The sequence below is a fragment of the Xiphophorus hellerii genome, chromosome 9 (genome assembly GCF_003331165.1).
Source record: "Xiphophorus hellerii strain 12219 chromosome 9, Xiphophorus_hellerii-4.1, whole genome shotgun sequence".
In the NCBI taxonomy this organism is placed as follows: Eukaryota; Metazoa; Chordata; class Actinopteri; order Cyprinodontiformes; family Poeciliidae; genus Xiphophorus; species Xiphophorus hellerii.
The window spans coordinates 19,224,778-19,252,706 of record NC_045680.1 but is presented as its reverse complement, the minus strand read 5'-3'; the positions used below and the strand labels follow the sequence as shown (position 1 = coordinate 19,252,706).

Below are 27,929 nucleotides of genomic sequence, written 5' to 3'. Positions count from 1 at the left end.
TGCATATTTAAGGAGACAGGTCTTTCTGCTTCCCAGGCCTGCTGTCTTCTGCCTACATCGTGAGCGATGGGATGCTTTGAGCGTGTGAGGAATTTTATTAATTAATTCTCAAATGGAGAAGAGAACGCATGCAAACAGTATCGTTCTGTACATATGTATGAGCCAACATCATTTCTATCAATTGGCTTCAAAGATCAGCAAAAACAGCTCAGATCGATCATCGGTTGCATCAGCTTTTTATACATGGAAGGGCCATATTTTATTGATGCAACTCGAGGCTTCTTTGCGTTTCGAAATGACTCTTATATTGAGTTACTTTGTGAAATAAAAGGCAGAGGAGTTTGTTTGATTCAACGTTATTGAATGAACACACATGAAGACCAGCCGATGTTCTCATTTTGCTTTTTATTTATTTATTACCTAAAAAAAGAAAATGTTCTATCACAAGTCACACTGAAATGTATTGCTTAAGAAAAAAAAATATATTCATGTCTTTTTTGTTTTTAAACCCTTTTTTCTCTTTTTTTGCGTTTTTTTTTTGTTTTTTTTAACTTTTCGGAAACAAGTCTCGGTTTCCGTCATAATCCACCAAAAGAAACAAAAAGAAAAGCTTGCTTTCCGACACGAGCGTGAGCTGCGGCCCGTGCCCCGACAACCTTCTCCCCCACCGATTTTTTGTTTTGTTTGTTTTTCTTAAAAATGCACAAAGAAATACATAATTCACAGTTACCATTTTGGTTTCATAAATTAATACAGTCACACATGTGCTACACCGGTCTAGAGCTAGAACATTGTAAATTGTATTCTTGAAACCTGTTATTTTCAATAGTTGGCTACAAGAAAGAACAGGCAACTTAAATGATCAGGATTTCCACCAACGTACTGTCTCTTATTTATCCTCTCTGTAATGCTTTTTGTCATCTTTTTTTTTTGTTTGTTTTGTTTCTTCTTTTTGAGTTTCACACAGAAGTGAGGCACACACAGAGTATATTTCATACATATACGTAAAAAAGAAAAAAAAAAAAAATCAGAATAAATAAAATTTGGGAGGGGCTCGGGGTTCATTTGTCCTTTAATAATTGTCATATCCACGGAAACAGGAAGTGCATGTAGTCTGGAGTCCTTACAGGACCTTTCTCATTCTGAGTCAGGACTGCTTCTTTCCATCTAAGTACTGCTCGGAGGGACATGAGGTTCAAATAACAGAGCAACAAACATGGCAACACAATAAAGAAACGGGACAAAGACCTTGTTTGAGGAATAACACCCACCACTGAATAGTACTGGCTTCGCTCAAACAAGATTCACCCCTAAAATCTATGACCGTCATGGCTGCGAATACTACAGTCACATATTAACCAATGAAAACGAGCTTCAATCGACACTGACACTGCAAGGGCAATTTTTAAGGCACAGAAGCCTTGACATAATAGAGACTCCACCAGCTAAAAGCACTAAACAACAAATGCCCAGTGTCCTCAGTGACAACAAAATGGTGCCTTGATGAAAAGTCCAACGACGATATGCACAGAAAGTTTAAAAAAAAAAAAACAAACAAGAAAGAAAAGAAAAAACATTCCCATTCCCATTGTCCCCAAATGTCTTTTTTTTTCTTCTTTTTTTTTAGTGAAAGGTAAGGCCACTTAAAAAAATAAAAATTAAACAAAAACAAACAAAAACTATGAGGTTTACCCAAAAAAAGGTAATCTCTCACTGCAATCTCTCGGAGTGCAATAGTGGTGTAGGGCGGTCAGTCAGACAGGCTGATAAACGATGCTTCTCTCGGGTGGATTTTGACGGACAGTTCTTTTAAATCCACCGGTCTGCTGGTTCCCCGCGGACGTATGTCCACGCGAGCCTCTGTTGGCGTTCGGGCCAGGAGGAGGAGGAGGAGGCTTGGCTAAACAGTTTTTGTCGGCTGTCTGGGTAACGAAAAGAAAAAGAAAAAAAAAACAGTGCTTGGGGCGTTGAGAGAGAGAGAGAGAGAGGAAGAGAGTCATTTGCTCTTTTGCTCATCATCATCTTCATCGTAACATAACAGGAATGTTCGAGGCCGAGCCACAACACGAGTTCATCTTCATCTGTTTTGGTTTTGCATTGTCACTCTTTAGCAGGACACGTTTTTTTTTTCTATAAACAAACATTAAAACGTTAGGTTACAAAAACCTAACCAACAAAAGCAGCATTGTTTCTTTTTTTTCTTTTCACAAATTCATGCATGTTGTTAACCTTCATTACCAAAGCACCACTTTGTATTTTCTCTTCCATCAATATATATAAAAAAGGATCTTTGTAATTTCACACCTTTGCATGCAAAGAAATGTCACCTTTTTCCTCCTGTAGCTTTGATTTTCTTTTTTTTCTCTTTTGTGTCGTTTTAAGCTCCCATGTGTAGCAGCAAAACTGTGAAAGGCCTAACCTGATATGACAATGGGTGTACTGGTCCAGGCACTAGATAATGATGCCAGAAAAAAATGACGCCGCTGCTCCTCCCTCTTTTGATAAAACTAGTGATAAAGGGCCTCAAACTTTGAGCGAGCCGCTTCGGTCAACCCACGCCTCCGCTGCGGCTGATCGACACGGCGTGAGGAGATCGTAGGGTTTACTCAGGAGGTGACAACAAAACAATGGAATATTCTAAAAAAAAAAAAATAAGAAGAATAAAAGCCAAACATACACACACACCCTCATAAACATTTGTAAATCGTCACAGTTATGTACACAAACTCCCTCGGATAAGTCAATTCAGGTCTGCAAGACGTCAACCTGGGGCTGGATGATGGGGATCGCTCTGTATGGTTTGCTGTGGCGAGACGAGATAATTCCACAAATGGGCAAACAAATGGTTGAATGGATGCACATATTTGCTGACAGTCAACAACTTGACTAAAAGCCGCAGAGGGCTGCTGTTTTTAGAAAACAGCAGATAGGAAGAGAAACAAAAATAGAGTTTTCTATCATATATTTTTTCTTTAAAGATTTTAAAATCCTCTAAAGCACTTTGTAATATTAATTCATTTTGTTCATTTATTAATCGTTCCTATCGATACCCTTTGTCACTGAGGTCAACATCAATACTTCAATAGTCATTTTCTGTTTTTTTAATTATTATTATTATTATTATTATTATTATTATTATTATTATATTTCAGGCCCCACCACCACCTCCTCCCCCTTGCACATATTGACCAGCTGTTATAAATCAACATCATGTGCAAATAAACAAGTACTTTGAACTGTTATATGAAAACCTGAATGCTTTGTGAACAATGCTACATATTGTTTGTTTTTTTTTGTTTATAAAATATAATATGCTTAAAAGTGGAAAAAAGAAAAAGAAAAAAAGTTTAACCACTCCGTAACAGAGAAAAAACAAAACTGGACTCCGATTGATTGGTTTTGAGAACAATAAGAATGCCCATCGGAATATTTCCACAGTCTCTGGTGCTCCTGTTCTGTTCATAAGTCCAGTGTGGATCTCTTCATTTCTGCCCAGAGTGCACTTTAAAAAAATGTAGGGAAAAAAAAAAAAAAAAAAATTCTGAAAATACCACCACCACTCACTAAATTCTGCTTTGCTCAAGTGGAGATATGATCTGTGATATCACACCTCAAAAATAAAAGTCTTGTACACTGTAAAGTCCAGTTGTTTTGCCTGTAAAGTCCAAGCATCACACTGAAGTTCCTTTGCTATTGTTGCTGCTTTTCACAAGGTCAGCTGTGAAGGACAGAATGGGATTAGCGTCTGCAGGGGGGGGACGGGGAAGGGGTTGTTTCTCCCATGTGGCAGATAACAGTCACAAGGACAACTTTTTCTCTCCCCTCACCTCCTGCCAAGACACAGCCTTCATAATATAATTCCACATTAATCCCAAGAAACGCTTCACAAATTCTACGAATCTTCACGAAGAATGGGGGTGGAAAAGGTTCAGGCCATCACGAACTCGGACTTTAAGTCGGCCTTGACGTCGGGCTTCCAGACCGAGTCGTCAAAGTCCAGATCCAGGGAGCCCTCGCTGGACATGCTGCTGTTGCTGTTGCTACGCCCAGCCTTGCGGTTCGGCAGCCACTGGTAGGGCCCTCGCTGGTCCCGCCTGGCCTTCCGGCGCAGACGCTTCTGCTGCATCAGCAGCTGCAGACGTTCCACCTTGCAGCGAGTCGCTCGGTTCTCAGTCTGACGTATGCGGTCACCTGCGCAAAACAAAGGGGCACGTTAGTACTTCTGTTTGAGACTTGTATTGAGTAACTGGTGAAATAAAGAAACAAGATCATGTAGTTTTTTTAAACCGCTCAATAAATGCATTATAAGTGGAAGGTAGTGGTGCTCATTTATCATGCTGTTTGTCGTTTCTGGCGGAAAATTCTGTGTGATAAGAATTTTGATCCAAAACTGACAGCATGACTGGAAATGTTATGTTTGCTATTTTCTCCACTTTGGTCCACAAGAGCATCAATAAATATCAGTAATTTTGGCAATATTATTAAATTCAGTCACTATGTGCAGTTTAGTGATATAAGTCACACTTTTTTTAAAATAAGTGGTGTCATGAGGGCACCTATTTCAAATGAGAACGTTTTTCAAGAACAATATTCGTGTTTGAATGCTGTTCCAAGAACCTAGTTTTTAGTTACCTAAAAAATGAGTTACACATAGTTTTTTATAATACTCTTTATCGTTATCACAATAGTCCCACAAAATATCGAAATAAAGTCCATATTGCCCAGCCTGATGGGTTATACACACATTATAAAATATATCTTAAAAGTTGCACAAAATTCTTGCACGAAACCAATTTCCTATTTTCAAATATCTAAAAAAGCCAATCCTATTTTTTTTTGTTTTTTGATAATATTTCGTTAACATGTTTCGCTCCTTCCCTGTGTGCCTCAAACTTAAAAGCAGACACTCCATGGGGCTGACTGTTAAACCTTTTGGTTAACTTCCCATCAGCTTCCTCCCTCTGAGTGGGGAAACCTTTTTTTTTTTTTTTTCCAGAACAGAATCTCCTTGAGAGCCATAAGCAGGGCCGATAAAGGTAAAAACACATGAAAGAGCCAGCACAGGCTCGTGGCTCCCTATGATATTTGCAAACACAATTAAGTATGACATGCTTCAGTGGGTGTGTGTTCTCCTAAGTGCATTTCTAGCTGTTGATGTGCCTATAGGAGACTCCAGTCTCCAGGGAGAGGTCTTACATTGCACTGCGAATGCTATCCCAACACCGGCCAAGTCGAGCCTAATTCCATTTATGCGTATATTCGGAGGGCTTAGAAGGAAGGGAAGGCAACCGCAATCTATTAGCTAGCTCCATTAGTATCTGTCTTGGAATTAAATAATTAAATATTGGGCTAGGATGTCAATAAACCGAAGCACAGCGGCCATCTCTGCCGTGCACGAGAACACACACAAGGACACACTGGAATCCGCATTACACAAACACACACACCCCCCACAAACCCACACGCACACACACACGATGTGTACAGTCATGCATGGCTATGGATGCACACAAGCACTTTCTCAAAAGGTCCACACACACACACACACACACACACACACCCATGGACACAGCACCAACAGGCGCAGTAGCTTTTAACGTGGATCGATGGCAAATTAAAAAGACCTATTGATTAAACCTTAGCTCTAGTGCAGTCATCCATCTCCAGCCCCGGACAACGCTATTGGCTTTCAATAGAAAATGCAAGCGAATGGAAATTGTAAGCGATGAGAGAGCGAGAAGCGAGAGAGAGAGACTAAAATAGTTCTTTTTTCTTCTATTTCTTTATTATAGCTCTAGCTTCCAAATCGCAGCTCGTTGAGTGCCCCCCTCTTCCTCCAAACATTGCGCCCTTTTTACCCCTTGGCTCGCCCCTCCCTCTCCAGTATCTTGGCCCATGTCTCCCCAGAGACAGCTAGGTAGGGCTGTGCGGAGAAGAGAAAGAGGTGGAGGGACGCAGCGAGGAGGGACAGCGGCGTGGGTTAAGGAATTCCTCCCACTGAGCCCAGGGGGATGGAATAAACGATGGAGGAAAAAGGTGGAGGGTAAAGGATCAGCCGTAGGTGTCAGTTTGCAGAATCGATTATGGCCTCCTCTGCTTTCCCCCTCTCTATCGGAATGAATTCCGGACTCGGTGTGGGCTTCATTTACCTCTTTTCTCTGATTTGCTTATCAGGTTGAGCAGTGCAAAGCATTTTCCCCTTCCGGGACTATTTATTATGCTATAGCAGTGTACACTTAAGTAAAGTGGTGAGAGGCTTTTGGAAAACTAGAAAAGGAGGCAACGAGTCAAAAAAGGTTAACGTCTTTACATTGCATTAGTCGTACCTTTTTTTTTTTTTTTTTACTTCAATATGGTCAGCCCTGACACCAGCATACATGTGCATCCAGATGCTGCACTTTGTCTGAGGACAATGTGTCACCCCTCGGGAACGAAGCCAGAGGTGAGGACTGGGTGAGGGGGGGATGGACGGCAATACATCCATTGTTCCTTCTGCACCATGTGATAGCCACAAACGTTGCTGCGAGGCTTTGTTCTCCTCACTGGTTCTCCCTTTGCCTCCTTATTATGTGCACAGACTAGTCTGAAGAGAAGCTGGCCGCACATAATGAAACAGCAGAAAGCCACTGTTTGCCTATGGACTTAAATCTGTTTCTCTGCACCAATTTGCTTCCCTTTACCTTGACAAGATAGTCCGCTAGTCTTGATCTTGGTTTCTAAAGGAGGGGGTACATCTGCTCTCATCTCAGCATTGCAGAAGGAAACACACACACACATACACAGAGGGCAGTTTGGTGGGGCGGCAGGAGGTCTTGGCCTTTGGCTTGGCAAGAGTTCTGGGAATGTGCTTGGAGCACCACCAAACTGGTGTGTGTGTGCGTGTGTGAGTTTGGCCATTCATGAGCGTCACTACCGGAGCCCTGGGCGGCTGGGCCGGACACAACTGGCCGCAGGGATCTCCAGACTATGTTTATGACAGTAGGGCTATTATTAGGGCTGAATACAAAAAGAACAGACAATCCACGTAGCACAGGCACACACACATACACACGCAGATTGGCTCAGTCTGACTGGATGGGCTGGGGTTTGACGCAAGCACAATTGCACCCACAGAGAGCTGACATAGGGTATAAATGGAAAGGAGAGATTTAGGAAACCCTTACCCAAACACAACCTTGTGTGACACAGGAAAGACAAACAAGGAAGCAACAATGGTTCCTTTTTTTAGAAATGCACCACCGGTATCAAACAGAGTACAGCTCAAGGGCACAGAGGAAGGAAATGCCAGTCTCTTTCCCTCTTTTATCATAACACCAGCCACACCAAAATCCCCTGAGCGGTCCATTCTCCCTCTCCAAAATGATCCTAGCCCGTCCCTTTGAAGCACGTTTCGTAAATATGCCAGACGTTGTAGAAAAAAATTAGAAAAACAGTCAAAGAGCAAAGAGGTGATCTATGAATAATCAATGCATCAGTCAGTTTCCCTTGCCTTTGAGCCCAGCCCAGCAACACAGCTAGGACTGAAGAAGGGGGCGGGGGGGGCGATAGATGGTCCAGTGGGTGGGTAGAGTGGGTGGACGGAGGAGTAAGCAGGCAAAGGATGAAGAGAGAAAGGAAGAATAAAAAAAGGAGGAGGGCTGCAGCATCCAGGACACAGAGGGAGATTAAAGGAGCTTCTCCTTCTATTGATTGTGTAAAGATTGGCCTTCATTTGCAGTTGTCTTATTGCTGTTGTTTGTTTGTTTGTCTTGATAAGTCTTGTGATCTTGCACAGAGAACATTGTGTTTGCTGAGCATCCAGGAAACCAGAGGAAGGAGTGAGGGAGGGAGGGGAAGACAATGGAGGGGGAAAAAACGAGGCCAGGAAAGGAGAGGAAGGGAGAATCACACTGCAGCAATATCTGCTTTGGTTTCAATCTAGTATTACTGACCGCACTCTCTCCATTGTAGGTGCAAATAAAATAAACAATTCATTTTCGAATTAAACTGGTATAATAATGACCAGTAAGACATACATTTAAATGTATCTTAGACTATTATTGTAAGGGGGAAAAAAAAACAGAGATGGATAAAAACAAATAAACAAAAAAACAAAAACAAAACAATTGTTGACCACAACAATTGCTTGTCAGGTTTTCAGATTAGTCAGCCTTAATTGGTCAGAGGGCCAGCTAAAAAAATATTTTTTTTAATTGTTTTTTTTCTTTACCTGTGAACATACCAAGTATAAGTGCTACCAGGTTGAGATGGACTTTCTCTAGCCAAAAAGCAAAAAACAAACAAAAAAAAAACAAAAAACACTGGGACTACTGTTTTTGTAATGCTAACTAGACATGCTGATAGTGATAGTAACAGATGATTTATTGGTTATTAGTCAACATTTGCTTTAATATATTAGGAAATCCCTACTTTACATCACCTGCTTTTGTACATGCATAGTGAAACTTTGCTCCTACTTTGACTGCCAGTGACAGGAAGCAAAAAGGTATTTTGAGCAAAGTTCTTTGAGTTTCCTTTACCATAGTTCCTAAAAAGAGGTTGAAATCAGCCAAAATCTCTACCAGAGAGTGACAGCTTTACAAAAAGCAGAGTTCAAAAATGTGCCTCAACGGTTTGATAATCCTATATGGAATTAAAAGCTATAGTTAGTATACCCAGTTCCACTCAGTAAAAAACAAAAAAATACTCAACCTACAGAGATACATACTGAAGCAACCAATCAAAGCAGAGGTAATATGAGCATCTTGACAGCCAGTGAAAGGGCACTGACGGCCCTGCAGGGACACAAGCTCTTCAATGACTTTTAGACTTCATTTGCATTCCCTCCTTCTTCTCCTCTCCTTCCCGACTATGAAAGGGCAACTGATGTGCTTGGCTAGCTTTCCTGGATACCTCTGTGGCTGTGTAGAGTCGCTGGGGGCATTTGGTGAGTTTTAGTGGCGCATGTGCATCCCAGTGAATATTGGCTGGCGATGAGAGAGGAGTCAAGTTTGCTGGCAGAATGAGTACCATGTGGGTCATGGTTTTAAGTACAAGACTCGATAAGGTTAAGGGCAAAGAATCTTTCTCTGTCTCTGCCTCATTCACAGTCACCCTTCCTTTTCCCCTGCCTTGCCCTGTCTTAGCCTGCACGAAGTTAACATGAACTGACAAATCAAAAGGAGACAAGGGCAAGTTAAAGGATGTGGAAGACACACATGAGGGGGAAGGGAGCTGTTGGAGAACCTTTTAGAGCCAACTTTGCTTCAGTTTTGCCCAGTCTTTGTGTGCTCAGTTTGAACGAAAGCAGCTGTAGGGCTAAAAGGTACCATATAATCCCATGGGCCTCCCCTTCTCTGACCCACAATGGTCCAGCATGGTGCTCTATATACACCCCTCACACAATAGGATAGCCTGGGCAGGGGGTGATCGACACTGAAGGCTGCAGGGCGGATGGTGGGGTCAGTCCACGCTACATAGCAAAGGAATTTAGCTTAACAATCAGTCTGCTAGACCATGCTAATGCCCTCCTGTTCAAACTCAACATGACTCCCATGTTGACAAATCCTCACAACTCAGCAGTTTTACACAGCGAGAGCGGAAAAGCTGGCTGCTTGTATAAGCCCTGGGACTAACTGCATGTGAATGTGTTGAGATTTTTTTTCTACTCATGAACTTGCAGCAGAAAGGGTAAAGACTCAAGAGACAGCCGAGCTAGGTGACATTTTCGAGAGGCTGCCTCAACCTGAGTTCGGCTATGTGCACATACTCGGGCAGATGAGAAGTGCACTTTTTCTTTAACTGGAGCTGAATGAATGAAGGTTCCTCTGAAGCGGAGTTAAGCTGGAGTGTTAAGTCCAGTAAGTCCTCCATCAATTGTCGAGTGATAAGATTGTCCTACAGAGCTCAGTCATTGGTTTGCTTGTAGCCTGCTATGTAGAATAGAAAACAAAGAGGCACATGGAGTCTGCCATTGTGTCACTAAGGTTTGTAATACTCAGCAAGTCAAGTCTGGCTCCTATTTCACCCTTAGCCTCTGGTTAAAACTTAACATTTGATATGGTTGATGGCAGAATATAAACACTCATAGGATAAGTAGCTCGGAGTTGTGGATTCAACAACCCTTGTTCTCCAGTCTCTCCTCCTTCTCTCACTGCTGTAGAGCTCACAAAGAAAATGCTTCTCAGGGCAGATTTTTGGAATAAGTCTATTTTTAAAGGCCAAATGAACACAGACAATGTATTGATGCACAACACAGACGTGGAAAGAGACGGGGCGAATAGGAGACGGACAGAGAGATGGATTCTACAGTCGGGGCTGTTTTTGTCAGCTAATAGGGAGAGGGGGCAGTGGCGTGGGTGGTTGAGTGCAGATGAAGTGACATGGCAAGAATAGGGAAAGGGGGAGGGGAAGAAAGGGCGGGGTGAGTATGGACAAGTGGGGAAGTGAAGGAATGGTCTTTTCTAAAATAGGAAAATAAGCCTGTGTTATTACAACTGTTCAGTGAACACTTCTGAAGGTACTCAGAGTATGGCAGTGGAATAGTGGTTAATCCCACTGATTTACAATAACTTTGAATGTTCTTGTACCGCTTTCAAGCAGGGAACACACAACATGGGACAAAGCCAGAAGACAACAATGAATATGTATGTGTTTCTTTTTCAGTCAACAAAAAATATTAAACACTAAGCACTTTCTTTTAGGGCCCACCCAAAGAGGTCAATTCCACAATATGTGGTCATTGTCCACAAGATTCACTAGTGTTTCACTATAGAGTGGTTGAATTTCCTCAGCAGAAGATAAGGAGGCATTAGAAGACAATGCAGTTTTTCTCCACACAGTCAGTCTAACCTCACAACACTGCCTGAATGTTATCAGTTCTGGACATCTGTCAGACACTCAACATCCTGAGTGGCTGCTCAGAAAAAAGGGTTTGAAAGCATCTAAGCTCTGCACCAGAATCGTATCATGTGCACTCCAACACCTGTCCTGGCCCAGCCCTCTTAAAAAGAGAACCTGTCAAGGTTTGTCCGGCCCATGCATGTCCCAGCTGCAGCTCTTCTTTAGGACACAGGCTAAGTAACCCAAAGCCTAATCTAATCTAAACATAGCCCAGCCCAGGCTTGAAAAGGTAAACCTATCTCCTTGATGCACAAAAACAAAGCCAACTCTACTGACTGACAAGTGGAGCCAGACTGAACATGCCTGGAGAAGCTTGTATTGCATTACTAAGGAGACCCCCATCTCCTTTATTCACTTCCTCTTTTTGTAAACCCAAGAGACATATATGCTTGAGTGTTCTTGTTCTTCAGTCAGAATTTTCAGTTCAACTACTGTCAGTATTTTAAAAGATAAAAATAAGCACATGAAGCACAGTGATGTAAAATCATCCCAAACAAACTGAGATACCCATGAAGAGTTATGAGAACAGAAACAGAAAGACAGAGATGACAATGGATTTTTCATTTGATTGCGAAACAAGAACAGAGCTTTGCAAAAATGAGTGGCTGTATTGTCATTTAACACAAATGTGCACACAGACATACTCCCCCAAAGCGGTGCCAAATGCAAGAACATCTGCTTCGTGAGGCCATTAGGGCGTTAAGGGACTAACAAAGACTCAGAGTAAGTAGGGGTGAGGGGTGTGCTTCTGTTTGTGTTTTTGACATGCTTAGATGAAAAGGTGTATGGAGAGGGCTCACTCACCAGGGGGTTTGCACATGCGGATCTGGCTCTGGCACTGCACCAGTGGATGAAGAGTTGGAGGAGGGCTGCCAGCAGGCACAGAGGTAGCTTTGGCAGAGAGGCCCGTCATCCCAGCAACTGGGGGTGAAGGAGGTGGTGAGGGGGATGGGGAGGTGGGCGACCCACACTGAGTCTGGTAACGGAGCTGGGTGAGGGAGGGGGGCATGCCCTGGTAGTGCCGAGTGGCACTCAGGAGGTCGTTGAGGATCTGCAGGATGGTACCGATATCACGTCTTGGACGCCCATTGCTGTCTTGGCAGTTAGGGTGCAAAGTGCCTGAGAGAGGAAGAAAGATAGAGAAAAGTTTTACAAAATGATGCACTATAACTTGTTTGACTTCATTTTGTGCAGCAAGCAAGATTTTCAGTGTGGAGCTCAATGTCTGTTTACCTGAAAAGGTCCCTGAGAAGACTCCGGGAGCGTGGTTGACAAAGCTCTCAATAATGGCTCCAGGTTTTCGTGAGCGTGCTGAAGGACTAGAGCCACTGCCAGGGCTGTTGGTGCTGCAGTTAGCCTGAAGCAAAAACACAATAGAGACAAAAATTAAGTGTGAGTGTTTGTGAAATACACTTTCCAGTTTATTACACAAGCAAATGTTCATATATGGGAGCTGTGAAAACCTTTTTAAAAATCCCTATATTTACATCATGAAAGCTTACAGTAGTTTACTATTCCATACAGTACCAGGTTACTTCAAACTTTGGCTTAATACATCTTGCCATTTTTTAGACGCCACCTTAGCTTTATTGCAATTATTTAATGCAAGTGAAACTGAACTGCTGACAAAAACCTCTTTGCGTGTAGTTCTATTTAAGAGAATGCATGTTGTAGCATAATGAGGAATAATCATATCTTCTTCTCTTTGTTAAATATTGAGTTCACTGATATTTGTTTACTTTCACTTTTCACAGCAGATCGCATGCAGGTCAAGAGAGTATGAACAGCACATTTCGCTGTTAAAGATTTTCTAAGTTAAATAAATGATCATAAAAGTTTATGACTGATGACTGACGGCAAGAAAGCGGTTTGCTAAGTCACTCTATCTTTAGCCCTACAGCAGTTTGACTAAGCCAAAGATTCCTCTCCATTAGTCTGGTTGCTACATCGGAGAATTGAATATTTGTGTGCATGATAAAGTTTGTCTTACTATTTAATTATGACAAAATATGGATGAATTTAGTGTAGATGTAAGATAAGCCATAGATCTCTTCACAAAAAAATACTTAAATATAAAACGGAAGAACATGCATTTCTTGGGGTCTTACCTCAGGGCACACAACCGGGGCTACAGGGCTGACCTGGCCAATGTCATGGCTGGGTTGACTGGAGGAGGGCTGGTGGTAGTGGTGATGGTGATGATGATGATGATGGTGTTGATGAGACGGAGAGCGGAAAAGTCCCCCAGGGATGTGAGATGGGCGAGGGGAGTGGGGTGGCGGAGTAGGGGGGCTACAGTGAGGGGAGGAGGGCGACTGGTGGTACATAGGAGGGAGCGGCTGGTGGTGCGTGTTTGGCAATGGGAAGGTAGGTGAGCCTGAGGAAGAGGAGGAGGAAGGGACAGGATGGGGACTGGGGTGATTGTGTGGTTGCTGGGGGTGGTGGTGGGGGGAGAGCGGGTGAATGTGGGGAACTCGGGATGGCTGCACTGTGGGGTGCACTGTGGGCTGTCCTGTGGCGGCCTCTGTGTTTCCCCGGCTGATAAGGTGCCGGTGCTGGAGCTGGGGACCCCCAGATTGCTGTGCTGCCAACTGAAGCTGAACGAACATCATGTGGTCCCCTACACGCAGTGCCAGGGTGAGCGGGGAGCGGCCGGACAGGAAGTCACTGACCTGTATACACATAAACATAAAAACAGAAATTACTTGAGTAATGTTTGCATTTTATGAGCCCTCTCAGTATGTTTTTCTCAAGTGAAGCAAACTGAATTAAATTCCTTCATGGTAAATGAATATTTTTTTTGTTATAGATAGCATTTGAGTTAAACACAAAAGCGCTTTGAGCCCCTCTTCTCGTAGAGACACAGGCATACCACATTTAGACCACCATCCAATCATTCACAGTTCTGTAACAGTGGACTATTTACTTCTGAATAAGGAGACCTATTGGAAAACACACAAACACACACAGAGTCCACTCTTTGCTCTCCTCCAACTGCCTCTGGGTCCACTCTTAGTCAGCAGTGTCATTCAGCTCAGAGACAAAGGCCACCCTTCTGTCTGGCTTGTTGCCTGAAAAATCTGTCCCACGTTCAGGAAATACACCCCGCCTGCCTCTCAAGCACAGAATAGTCAATTGTCTGTGGATCTGCAGCGGATCTGGAAGTGCTGCCCATTTTTGGAATTCTGGCAACGATCAACAAGGGCCAAGTGTCGAGGTCTTCACTGACCCACCCATGGCCCGGATAGATGCACGCAACGGCTGATTTGTTAGGACTTGGCTTGGAAGCTTCACGCTAAATACCAAACATTCTGTGCTGAATGTGGCTTTTAAAGTCTGCGTCTTTTCAACGCGGAGTCATAAGGGGTCAGAAAGGTTCTTGGTCTTGAAGATTCAACAGTGATGACATCTAAAGCTGTTCCCAAACTAAAGCAAACAGAAACCACCCTTTACTAGCAAATACAAAGTGACACATTTATCCAAAAATATTTCAACAGTCCTTGCTGCCTGTGTGCTTTTAGACCCAAGGGGGAAAGGAGTCAGAAACAACAATCTAAATAAGGGCAGAAAAGAGAATGGATTTTGGCAGGAGATGGAGAGGATGAAGGGCCATTTGTTCTTGCTTGGCCTTTGTACTATGTACATTTTTCAACGTTACTTCTAAGATCTTGGCAACGGTTAACCCCAAAATCACCAGCCTGTCCTCAAAAAGAACTCTCCATTTTCTTGTGCTTATTTATTTCTCTATCGACCGCGACTCCTGTATTGCCAGGGTGACCTTTAGACATCGCTATTGACATGGTGAGGGGGAAAAGCAGATGGAAAACGAGAGGATAGACAACTAAAAGATCTGAGCGAGTTGAGATGATATGATGGCTGAAGTTCAAATACCAAAGTAGCAAAAAAAATTATTATTCAGGAGGTCCCAGTACAAACATAACTAAGGTTTCCTGTCTTTTCTGAATGCAAATTCAGCTGCTGATGGATTGTTGATACAGTCCACACCCGCAATGATTACCGCAGCATGGTAAGGCAACAAACTCAGCAGGCGTAAGGTGTGGTGTGAAGTGAGGAGGAGGGCAGGGTGGGGCAGGGTATTGCATGAAACTCTCTCTATACACCAAAGGTTGCCTGATAGAAAGGAGGCGTGTGTATGTATGCGACTCAAAGGGGGAGGCGGAATCCAAAGGTCGTGGGGGGAAGGAGAAAGAAAAAAGACAAGGCCTGACTAAGGCAGTGACTGACAGCTGTCAGGAGAGAGTCAACAGTCAGCCAACACTACGTCAAAGACCCCAAGGGAGACCACAAAACAAGCACAGAGAAAAGCATGTGGGGGGTTGGTGCTATTGCTAATGAGTGAGTATTTCTCTCTGCTCCTGATCACACCTCTCATTCTATACAGTATTCATATTGATTCTAAACTCCACCTGAGACATTTAATTGAGAAATCAGAAAAACTAACAACTGTTACTACAAAAAACATGTGCAAAACTCAGTGCTAAAGTAGAAGGTCGTGAGTGTAATGAACTTTACCTACACCTGTATCTGGGTGTGTGAGCATCAGACAAAAGAGAGTGCATTTGGCAATCTCTTTCCCGAAAGGATCATGTGAAATTAGGACTCCTACGTATTTATCATGACAATAGCCTATGATTTTCCAGGCTCATATTTTTAGAGATTGGAATGATTTTCATCCAATTACCTATGTACACCAATACAAAACTTTGTTATGAGTTTATGACAGACTTATAAAGCATGGATGTACTGTATAAATGCAATATTTCTAAAATACAATAGAGTCTTAGAAACACAAATTTCTAAACTCTCCCAGGTCTGGAAAATATTTCAATCCAAAATCATTGTTTAGGAACATTTAAAGGTGCCAAGACTAAGCAGGGTATTTGCTTTACAACTTTGTTTTTTCTGTGTGAGGGTGTGCAAGCAAAGGCAAAAAAGAAAGTGACAAAAAAGACATGACAGTGAGTGACAGCAGGAGAAACAAAGAGGAGGCTTGATTACCCTTATAATAACTAGTGTGGATTATTCAAAACCACCAAGATGAAAATCATGTACTCCCACTGAGCTCACAATACCACATGGCAGGCTTCAAATTAGCCTCCAAGCGAGGCAAGCTTTCTTCCTCGCACCTCGTTAGTTTTTTCCTTCTTCTCCTTCTTTTCCCTCCTCCATTCGATTTTTGACACTCACAAGTCTCAGCCATCGAGTCATGAAGTCAAATTAGAAGTTGCTTGCACAGCCCGTGTTAGATCTCACATGCATGTGAGCTAAATGTGTGTAACACTGAATGTGACTCATTTGGGGTCTCTGCAGATACAAATGCCACCAACCACAACCTCGGCTTCAGGCAAGCAACTAAAAGGCCACAAACCCACATAAACATCCACGTCTCATTAGAAGGGAAAATGACAGGGAACATCTCGATGACTATCTGATTGGCAGCTCATATCTCTGCGGTCATCTTCCACATTCCCCCAGAAGATAAACACAAAGAGCCACATTGAAACCTTCAGGTGTGAAATTCCTCTCCTGAAAACATGCCGTTTCCCCAACAATTCTTAGACCCCCAGAAAAGAAAATATAAGAGAAGGGCAAATGGTCTGTGTTGCTCTGAGCTGTGGAGTGGAACACCTGAAATAGTTCTTATCTCTTAAGGGATGGGAGGAGGCGGAAGATGTTGCAGCCTGCCTGCCAGAGGCTAGATTGGCAAGCGATCGTGTAACAACAAGCCTTTTCCAGACGGACAGAGACTAAGAGAGAAACAAGAGGAGGAAATGTGTTGGAGAGTATGTCTATATGTCTATGAGAGAAAGATGGTAGATGGGAGGGAGTGGGGCTCTCTGGCGCTGGAGAGTTGGCTAGTAAATGATTCCCAGTGGTCTCGGCTAGCAGCTCAGCTCCAGTCCAAACATGCCTGTCTGCTCTCTAGAGCCCAGCCAAGACAGCTAATGTAGCTGGCCACCGCTGACGTCAGGACCAACACTAGATAGGCTTTCTAGACATTACAGGCAAACAAAAGAGAGTTTTGTTTTTGCTGGTTTTTCAGCCTCTAACCATCCGCCACTTTTCTTCTAGGTTCAACTTTTGCCATTTTATAGGAAAGGCACAATGACTGTCGGTCTCTTAGCCATTATGTAACTTTGAAGTTTTGGTAGACCCCTATTTCTCTAGGTATAAAGTGAAGACATCTACTGTTGGACTTTTCCTATATACCAAATATGAATTAATATCCACCAGGGGCATGTTCTGTACTAGTTTGGCAACTGACAAGTTCAAATAAATCTCCACACTCCACACAGTGTTCTGTAAGTGTTCAATAAATAATATTTACTAGCAGGAAGAATTGGATTAGAATTAGAAGAATTAGAATTGTTCTGATTTAATCAGGGTTGCTAATCTGTTATATTTGATAAAATTCAGCTGGTAAGAATGGTCACCAGAACCAAGATAAATGGAAATAAAGTACTGTGAAGTTTTCAGAAGTCATTTTAGCTGTTTATAACTGTTTACCTCCACAAATTATAAAATGACATGGCTACAACCAAAAATAAATTTATATATAGAGGTTTGAATACACAGCTATAACATGACATACATGTTTACAGGTAAGAACTGGAGACAGGAAGTGCCACAAAGACCAATTGTAGGTAGAAAATGTAAGTATAAATTCGAAAAGATAGACAGATTTTAACCACTAAAGGACAAGGAAGGTGGAGGGCCCCTCTGAGACAAAGGAATCCATCATCGTGCTAAAAAGGCTGCAATGACAAAAGTGGCATGCAAAAAAAAATAAGGAGCTGGCTACCAAGCCAGTCCCATCAATCCCTCAGTTTCATCACTGCCGGCCAGGACGAAGTATTTTGTTTAGCAGGAGGCGTTGGTTGCCATGCACCGAATGGGAAGAATATGATAAGGGGCAGTTTGGAGGGATGAGTAGTGGAGACAAGATGGAGGAGAGGGAGAGGAGGGGAAAAGGTGGTATGAGGGACAGACAGTACCAGGATGGTGAAGGGGGGATGGAGGATGCGGGCAATGGGGGTAGGGTGTCAGAATGGTAGAGGGTGATGAAATATTCAGCGAGAGTGTGCCTCTGGCTCCCACCCCCTTTTTTTTCCCCTTTCGACATCTCTGCCTGACAGTTTTATTTATTGGGGTCCCTGTGGTTCAAGGAACTCATTTGCAGTCGTTCTTCCTTTGCACACTAAGCGAAGTAAGGCAGAGAGATAAGGACTGAGGGAGGAAGAGAGAGGCTGAGAGTCTAAAAGAGGCTGGGAGGGAGGTGGTGGGGGATGGAGCGTGCTGGCAGCTCTGAGCTGACATTCATGAACAACTGAGCAGCTTTGTGTCAGCGAAAAGAGGATAGAGGATTGGAAGGCGGGACAGGAGGGGGTTGGAGGGAGGGAAGTCACAAGAGAAGGAAGCCGGTTTCTCCAGCCACATTTCGGTTCCAATCCAGCTGCTCACCTGTCGAACGGCAAGGTGAAAGGTAAGCTTCAAAAAGCTGCTTACTAACCTGCCCATCGACCTAGATGGTTTGATCGCACCAGGACACTATTGATAGTCTCTGAGCAGACACACAAGCTAAAGATGCAATAACAGGCTCTTGAAAGAGACAAGAAAAAAAATCAATGAGTTGCACCATGCCCTAAATCCTAAAGGTAGCCAGGAGGGGGTAGAAGGCTCCTGAATGGGTATATTAGAAAGATAGCTGTCTGTAATACGGTCTGATAAGAAACAGACAATGTGAGCAATAAGTAATGTCCAGCTCACTTCCAGAGAATTTATTCACCTGAGTTAAAAGAGAACCTAGACTGGCAAACAATCAAGTTCATGCAAATAGTGCACCATATACTTGATTTAAACTAACCACAACCCTAGAACTGACAAAACAAAATGACCACAATTGCTGTTGTGAGGATGTGGATACAGTTAACAACAACATATGCTGCAAATGAAGTTAAAGGTACAAGAGAAAAAGTTAAGGGAAAGACAGTGAGGGAATAGGGATACAGGAAGTCAACAAAGCAGTGCAGAAACAGCTGTGGTGCATCCGTGAAGAATGCTTAAGTCTTTCCAAAACTTCCTCTTTCAAAATCTCTTCGTAAAAACCTCAGTCACTTTGACCTATGCCTGTCTGTTTCAGACTGGGAGCTTTAAATATGGGTGGTGGCTATAAGACCTGATATTCCTGGCCTCCATCCTCCCACACAGTAGCCACACTAGTCACGATGCCTGCTACTCCAATCACAAAAGCACAGTGTCACAGAGGAATGGAAAACAATGACAGTCACGACTCGAACATAGGCAAATAAGACTCCCCTGGCCGCTCAACGAGGGAACACACAAAGATAAAGACATTAAAAATGAATGTTGGCACATGCGTACGCCCACATAAGCCCAATGCGACCAGATGCATGTGTACAATAGGACAATGAAATCCACAGCAAAATCCACCTCTCTCTTGATTGCCCCACAACACACCTTGATTCCCTAAGCTCATTCCAACATCTTCCTTCGACTGTGTGTTTAAGCAATACAAAAGGGATTACACAGGTGCAAAAATACTGTGTGATCAGCTTATTAATGCAATTTTCAAGGCCAGGATTTACATGAGAAGGGACTGAATGGGCCTTCAGATCAGCATTGTCTTTTCTTCCGTATACAATTTGATTTAGACATCCAGTAACAAATTAATTTCTGTAGCTTTCATTGATAGAACAAAGAAAGCAAATTATCATTGTAGAGACCAAAGACTCTTTCTCTTAAGCTACAAGCAATAAAAAATGCTTCTTTTTTTTCTACTTCAATGATGGCAAAAGGACACGGGGATCTTGTCACACTGGCCATTGGACTCAGTTGGTAATTTTTCAATTCTTTGCACTCAGAAATCCTCAATGCAATTACTCTCCAATGATTTCCAGTAGAGCCAATAGGGTTGATTAACTAGCATGTAGATAAGGTGGTGCACAGGTAGCAAGACTGGAAAGAGAAACATATCGACCATGTGCATTGAGCTGTTTTACACACAGCCTCGAACTGAGACATAAACAGTCACAGGTACACAAATCTTTCTGTATGTTACGGCCTTTATTGCCCAACGGCATGTGTAGTCATCCCATCAACTACCCCCAATATTCCAGGGTATACCATACACAAACACAGCTGGACGTATTACTGAATGACTCGTCCAGACCTCTTCCCTTTCATCTCCCCTCCACCTGTCATGTCGACTTTGGCACTCCCTGAGGGATGCAGAGCGCAGGAAATTAGGTAAGGGTGACTCAGAGGTAACTGCAGACAGATTGTTAGGTCTTTTTAGTTTGCATCTGTCTGATTGCAGGGACAATGGCAAAGCTGAGCTCCATCCGTGGTTACTTGAGTGAGACAAAGATGAGAGGGGACTGTGGGTTCGTGGGGAGAAGGCGGGGGGAGCATAAGGACGAGAGGTGCCTGTCGGTGGGAGCGAGAGAGGAAAAGTAGAGCAGATATGTAACAGTGTATTCTACTGGGACATATGGAATGACAGCACACAGCTTCCTCCTTCAGCAATCTGTGCGCAAAATTTTGTCAATTTGCAGCCAGCTGAGCATCACTCCAGTTGGGCAGGGCATTGATTCTGAAATCAGGATCCACCACTCTCGCTTGACTCGGCGACAGCAGCCAATGCATGCATGAAGTATAAGCAAGGACCGTGGGGTTACAGCTCATCTTAAAGAGTGACTCAAGCATTGATGGTTTGTGAGCTGGGCAGTTTGGTGCTGATGCTTTAAGACAGGAACAAAGAGATGACTAAATGGGGGAAGTGCATTTGGAGGGGGATGGTGAGGGTGATGGCTGCCCGCCTGGTTGGCTTTTATTCAAGCATCAACGTGCATCAATGAGCAAATAGTCTCTGTGTTTCGAAAGTAACACAATTTTTTTTTGTTTCTGTCAACTGCAATAATCAATAAAAGATGAAATTATGTCACTGCTTGAGTTCCCTTCATGTTACTTGACTGGCTGCTATACAAGTATACGTTCGCTTTATTATATGGTTCAGGTTTTTTATTACAAAGATCGTAAATCCTACTAAGTACATCCTTTCAATTCAGATCTGTGAGTGTAAATATAAGCTGTACACACAATGTCTCCTTAGCAGACAGAAGGAGAAGAAAGTAGTGCAGGCGAGCGCATTCTGATGGGCTGTCAGGAGTCAGTGGCTTAATACAGCTTAGATGTCATGAAAAAAAGGCCCTAGTTGATGCCAGACGAGGAATTAAGGCAGCTAAAGAAGCCAGCCATCATGGCCAAACAGAGGCAGCTACAGCCAAACTTGCAAACCGCAGCACATTTAAATTATAGGGCCTTGAGAGAGCTGTTAAGCAGGAACAAGAGAGGGAGAAGGAGAAAATGGGGGACACTGGGGAGAAAAACATAATTTCGATAATTACCAGATCTCGACTTCCATAAAACATTTTCCCTATAACGTGACACACACACACACACACACATTCCTCAGACAAATCAGCATGTTCTAGCAAGCTGCTTTCCTAGTGATATAGCCGCTAGCCGGGGACATCTAATCCAGATAAAGGAGAACACATGAGGTGATCCACCCAGTCCATATTCCATGAACACACACTTCCTGGAAAAACACTCAAACTTGAAACGGGACCTCACTTAACCAGAGAGACATTTAGAAAGATAAGTGCTTAAATAAAGGGGGTCTGCGGGTTTATGTCCACTTCATCTGCGACTACCAAAAACCACCCTGAATCACCCGGAGGCTATTTTTAGGTGTTTAGGGATATCAGTTACCGTGTCAGACACTTTTAAAAAGCTAAGTGCATTGATTGATTTTTGATAGCCCCCCCCCCCCCCCCCCCGAGTTAGAAGGAAGAAAGGAAATGAAGGAGAGCTTTTGTGCTCCTATTTTCTAATCTTACCCCGTATCACTAATCTCCCCACCATCTAGAGCATTCCATTTTGCTGCATGAATTATAAATTCAATCAATTTCTCAGGATATGAACACACAAAAGCAGTGTTAGGCCTTTTCGTGAACTTTCCCACTCATTTTAATATGATTCACACGCTGCTCTTTAATGTCACAGTCCTCTTATGCAGGACTACAATCAGCATATGAATCTGGAAGTAATGTAAACGGTAAGCAGTTCTTAAGAAAAAGTGTATCTGACTCATAACGAATCTTAGCGAAATAGGGTTACGACTCAGACGAGAGGCAAAGTGAGGAAGCTGCTGTTCTGGGTTGGCAGTTGAATTATCATCTACATCTGGTAAAAAAAACCATATATATATATATATATATATATATATATATATATATATATATATATATGTGTGTGTGGGTTTTTTTCTTCTTCTTTTTTATTGACGGGCAAGGCTTACTTCCAGCACACTAGTGCTAAAACAAAAAAAAACCACACACAGAGCGACATGTCCACACACCTACACACATGCAGTCATCTGCTGTCAGCGCTACGAGGCGCATGCTGAGTTCACACACAGACGACGAGGCCAGGATTTCCATCATAAAATTATCAGGGAGGCCATAGTGAACCACAGCTTGCTAACTCTGAGCAGTCCGCATCCTCCGATAAAAATTCTGACTGAGCGCAGGTCGGTGTCGTTCACTGGACAAAACCTTGCACACCCGAGTGCTCAGTTTCACCATCGGTTTGACATCACACTGATGCAGTTACGTACGTCTCACCGTTGCCCAACAGCGCCAATAGGAAGTGGATGTGAGTCAGTCAGTCAGCTGCACACAGCTTCATACGTCACAATGTTGTTTAAGTGTGTTCGGCCTTATCACCTCTTTTCTCGCCAAGTTTCTTTCTGTGGCCGATGCAAAGCTTTTTTTTTTCTGCTTTACTCTCACTATTGATCATTTCAGTGAGTCATATCACACTGACTCAAATACATACTGTATTTAATAAGGCCTAAAGAGCTGTTTCACTGTAAGTGCAGGGTGTGGGCCCATCTTAGGACATATATGCATGCGCGGCTTCCAGGAACCCTATGCTAATACAGAATGAGAAGGCTGCCATCTGATGATCCAGCACTCTGTTTATGAGTGAGTGAGACTACAGTATACTCAATTGCCATGCAGCCTCAGCACACTTCCTGGAAACTAGCCAGTATGCGTGCGTGTATGTGCGCGTGTGCATCTGTGTGTCTGTTAAGTCCGTGAAATACAGAAGAAGTGGAGAGAGAGATTGTAGAAATAGAAACATGAAAGTGAGCATCAGGCTTCTTATGCGCTCACAAATAAGTCTTTTTGTGTGTAGTTTACTCTCTGATAGCCTCTCGCAGCAGCGTGCATGCACACCCCAACGCACACGCGCACACACACACGCTATCGCAGACGTTACTAGGATACAGAAGGGTGTTGCTGCTTATTATATCCCAACAGCTCACACAGGACGCCTAGCTTGGCTTGTTTAGGGGGCCAAGATTAAACAATTGAAACATCATTGTGCAGCGTTGCACAGCTTGTATCAAATTAAGTAATTTCTGAACACAGCTAACTACAGTTAAAACTCTTAAAAAAAACAACAAAAAGAAGCAAAGGGTCACAAAATATCCAGATGCTGAGAAAGCTCATAAGCAGAGAGAACAATAAATATAAAAATCTGTTCATTTGCAACGTTCTTATAATTTAAAGCAAACAACTTCCTTACCTGAGTTTCTGTTAGACTCTCCAAGGCTTGCATTACTGACTGCTCTGGTCTTGATGCCTGAGACTGCACAGAAATAAAAAAGACATTTATGATTTATGTAAGCAGATGCATTTTTGCAGCTTTTAAATAAACTGAATGTGCTTTCTCTAATTTTATTCCAAGCTAAACCAAAATAACATTAGGACGAGGCTTACCATTAATCCTGCTTCGACTGTTGGTACAAGTGTTAACTTGCTCCCATCAGAGATGCCTAGATCCTGGAGTTTGCCTGAACTTAGTCGCCTGCAGGGTTACACAGATCGAGATAATTAGACTGTGCTGACAGTATCTTCTCTCTCTATAGACACCCAAACACCCCTCAGCAAGGAGTGCTTGGGGGACTTCGGGGGTGTTAGGCAGACTTCAAAACTAGTTTGGAAAAGAGCCGTGGGTGAAAAGCTTCATGAAAGAGATGTATTGATTGGGCTGTCATTTTTCAATTTCGACTATAGTGCAGCTTGACAAGTGCTCGCAGTGGATATTTGGCACTGCTGCCACTTGCCTAAGTGGAGGTAAGTACTTTCTTCTGGCTGTGCGAACAGGCAGAACAAACTGCAAAAGCTGTGACAAGAAACAAATGGCTCCACAACGCAGTTCTATGATTGGTGGCTTAAACAATTTTACAATTTTAGATTTTAGACAACCACACATCCCAAAATGGGTTCTCTTCATTCTGCACTTTGATGTTTGTTGCAGAACAGGAGCAGCCATACCTGCTCCAAAATATTGCTTCCCTGTAGATCGCGACACACCACGAACATTCATGTGTTGCTCTTCTTCTTCCCCAAGCAAAGGATACTTAGGACAGCCTGCTGCACATGCATAACCCAAATGTTACCCTGTGCAGCTGAACAAAGGCTGGCAGTAGGCCTACACTTCCGAGGCGCAAGAGGAGATTAAGAATGGGGTGTTCAGGTTTTAAAGGATGATGTGATTTATAGGGTGATTACAATAGGTAGGAGAGGAAACAGATCGAAAAACAATGCCAACTGTTTGCATGTAAAGCAACCTCCCTTTCCAGTTTTGAAATAACGCCACCTGCGCTGCCTTTCGCTTGTTTAAGTTGCAGAGCGTTTGAGAGCTTTAGTCTTAAATAACAAAAGGGTTAACTATTCCTTCTCCCTTGCAGGCCTGCTTTAATACTGCTATGGCTGCAGTTCCTGAGTATTCAACAATACTCTAGCCAGTCGATCCCACTACATTATTATCCCAAATGTGAGTGTTGTTAAGCATCTTATCAATGTCCGCTGCCACATACGTGAAACTCCTCTTATGAATGCATGTTTTGATTCATACAGCAGAGCTATAGAGCCATGCTTTCTGCATTTGAATCAATTCAAGTCTGCAGATTTCATCTCCCAACAGTCCTCACGCAGTTTTAGCAACGGTGTGCTAAAACTCACTCAGCAGTTTAATGTGAATGCTTTTCATGTACAAGAAGACCACCGCAGGCAAGGTTACTCCTGCTATTCTTTCTGTGTGGACCGGGGGAAAAAAAATCACCTGAGCATGAAAGGGTTAATGCAACAAATGTGCCCATCTTAAAACTGCAGAATACTGTTAGGGCTGGTGATGTCAGTGCGCGTAAAGAGAGGTTTCTTAAAGGAAAATACCACATAGAAATCGCGAGATCGTTATCCTACACAATGCATTCTGTTAAAACACCACCGTCCACCTTGGACGATTTACTCACGTTTCTTTGTGCAGCAGAGCGAGTCTCTCTTTGGGTACTTTGAGTCTTTGCGAGAGCCTTCTCTTCAGTCCCTCCACGGTCTCCTCCTGGGGCAGGGAGAGCTCGAAGCGTGTGCCGGTGGTGGAGTGGATGTACAGATTCATGGAGGGTTCAGCCGGGACGGCCTCGCAGGACGAAGTCCCGCGACTGGTGCAGCTCCGGGCGCTAGGATGCTGGTCCATTCGATAACCTGTGCTCGGAGACGGCGGGGGGGAAGGGACGGGAAGGGAGGAGGGAGGGAAGACAAGACGAGCAAGAGTCGGGATGAAGAAAGGGTTTAGGAGGAGGAAGCGGAATCCGTCGCTTCGACTATCGTCTCTTGGAAGGCAGCATTCAGAGCTTTCTGTCTATTAACCCTTCCGTGCGTCCTCCGGGCGTCAGAATAAAACCAAGTCCGGTCGATTTCATGAGAACGTCCCCGCAGGAAATCAACTAACACTGCAGAGTGGCTTTTCTCTTTTTTGCTTGATCTCCTTATTTAAATCTCCTTGCAGCGGTTTTTTTCTTTCCTTTCCAAGTTGCAAGCAAGTCTTCCGAAATGCTACATTGGGCAAAAGCCAAACAGAAACGGAATGATATTGTCAGCAAAACAAAACAAAAAATGTAGGCGATCGTATGTAATAACCTTGAAAAATGCGAGGTTTGATTAGAAAAAAAAATTACTAGTAATAAACTCCTTCTGAATGTTAACTGAGGTTGCTGCAACCTTCAGAGGAGCGGAGCTGCAAGCCCTGTTCGGCTTAGAAGCGAGAGGCTCTCCGCAGCGCTCTCAAACCTACAGCAGCCCCAGTGGATGTACCGACAATGAACATTGTCACAAAGTATCCCACTTCCACCATCGACGAAAATCCGCCCACAACCCCCGGAGCGACCGAGCCAATCGCGGCAGAGCTCTTTCAGGACGCTGCTGATGTCGGCCAATTAAAATGTGAGATCCACACCCACGTGGAGGGCAGACGCGTTTAGGCCATTCATAATAAATTACAGCACAGAACAAAGTATGTGCCCACACCGCAGAAGCTCAAAGCTGCTTGTCCGTGTTCCTTTAAATCTACCAAGGCAGAGGAGGATTGGAATAATATGTTTATATCAATGATTACCGGCTTAACTAACTGGTACTTACACTTTCTATTATTTTCAAATTTCTCAGCATTAATTTCTAAACAGACTGCGTGTGAGGGGGAACTGTGCGACACGCTCAAAATTGCACTTCTCCTCAAAAATAACTACTCATCAGAGTGCAGACTACTATTCTGAAGCACCATACTGTAAAAGTATCAGTATTAAAGATAAAGGTTCTGGCAGGTTTTTGGGTTGTTTTTTTTTTCTTTCAGGTAGCGCTATCTACTTTAAAAGCCTGTTGCAAACCGTAACGACCTGTTTTCAGTAAGTCTTATCAGATATACTGTAATATTTATAGAACTTCCCCCATGAGCCCAGAAGCATGCAGTCGTGCGGCATCACTAAAACGGCCGAGAATATTATGCAAATGTCCACATTGTAAACAATCAGCTATTCCCGCAGGGAACAAGGATACCACGTAACTCATAATGGGTCCTGTATTTCTCCCACGTGTTCCAGCGAAAAGAAACCGGAATACGGCAGCCAATTGAGCATGTTCGTGCAAGATGTTACATCATGCACTGCTCCAATCACCTTTTGTGATCCTCTACTCTTAATTTGGAAAAAAAAAAGAAGAAGGGAAATGTGTCAGAGAACACTTGGAGGTATATTTACTTAAGAGACGTCGACCCGCCTTCAGAGTAAAAAGAAGATCTCTGGGCAAACTGACATTAAAGAAGATACTCAGTCGCCCCCTAGTGGAATAGGCTTCCACAATAAAAACCTGCAGTCGTGCCATTCATTCTTTAGTAAACTAATATTATCAGTAAACTTACCATATATATATATATATATATATATATATATATATATATATATATATATATATATATATATATATATATAACTGATGTGTAGTGTAGCATATTTAGTTTTCACTTTTAAGTATCACGATACAAGGAGACAATTATCCTTCTATGCGCATGATGACACATCTCAAGTTCAAAGTGTTATTTGCGACGAAATAAATTAGTTGCGTTGTTAGAATTTACACGAGGAAAGTTGACCCTTCCTATATAGAACAAAGCCCGAGTCAAGCTTTTCTAAAACTTCTCAACCACAGGCAAACTTTCTAAAAAATGCTATAATTGCGTACTTACCAATTATTGTGGCGAAAACTGTAAAGCTTCGCTGGGAATTGAGCTGAGTTCCAGTCTGTTCCCCCAGCTTTGGTATGTAAGGCAAAACCAAACTCTTAGATAAATCCAAAACAATTTGAATATCATCCACAACAGTTTTGTATCTCTTAGGTCTCCGTATTTCGCTGGCTCCTGTGTGTGTCACAGCGCGCCTCTTCACGCACTTTAATAGCAGTCCGGGAAGTGTTGACCAATAGCAGCGGATATGTCCCAATGCGTCCGGCTGTTCTTGGTACGCCGGTGTGTTTCTCGGTGATAACAGCGTAGCCGGGAAGGTGAGACTCCTCTTTAAACCGGCTCCGTTCGGATATGGGTGG

The 27,929-nt window shown here is 43.1% G+C and overlaps 1 protein-coding gene across 2 annotated transcripts; it reads right to left on the bottom strand.

Annotated features, from left to right (window-relative positions):
• Positions 1 to 518: 518 nt before the first annotated feature.
• midn (midnolin) lies at positions 519 to 27,929 on the bottom strand. 2 transcript variants are annotated; one of them, XM_032571745.1, is made up of 8 exons: positions 27,574 to 27,929; positions 25,313 to 25,892; positions 23,775 to 23,862; positions 23,581 to 23,643; positions 12,990 to 13,553; positions 12,115 to 12,238; positions 11,686 to 12,000; positions 519 to 4,191 (listed from the first exon to the last, which is right to left on the bottom strand). In XM_032571745.1, exons 2-8 carry the CDS (start codon positions 25,531 to 25,533, stop codon positions 3,929 to 3,931), a joined length of 1,638 nt encoding a protein of 545 aa, XP_032427636.1. In that variant the 5' UTR covers positions 25,534 to 25,892; positions 27,574 to 27,929; the 3' UTR covers positions 519 to 3,928. The 2 variants fall into 2 exon arrangements, with proteins under 2 accessions (XP_032427636.1, XP_032427635.1); XM_032571744.1 differs by having other exon boundaries at positions 25,313 to 25,541.

Excerpts from the sequence above, each read along its gene's own strand:
- midn (XM_032571745.1), bottom strand. The coding sequence starts at position 25,533 with ATGGACCAGCATCCTAGCGCCCGGAGCTGCACCAGTCGCGGGACTTCG. Across the intron at positions 23,644-23,774 it reads CAGTCGAAGCAGGATTAATG|TCTCAGGCATCAAGACCAGA; the intron begins GTAAGCCTCGTC and ends ATTTCTGTGCAG. Across the intron at positions 12,239-12,989 it reads CCCCGGTTGTGTGCCCTGAG|GCTAACTGCAGCACCAACAG; the intron begins GTAAGACCCCAA and ends TTTTTGCTTCAG.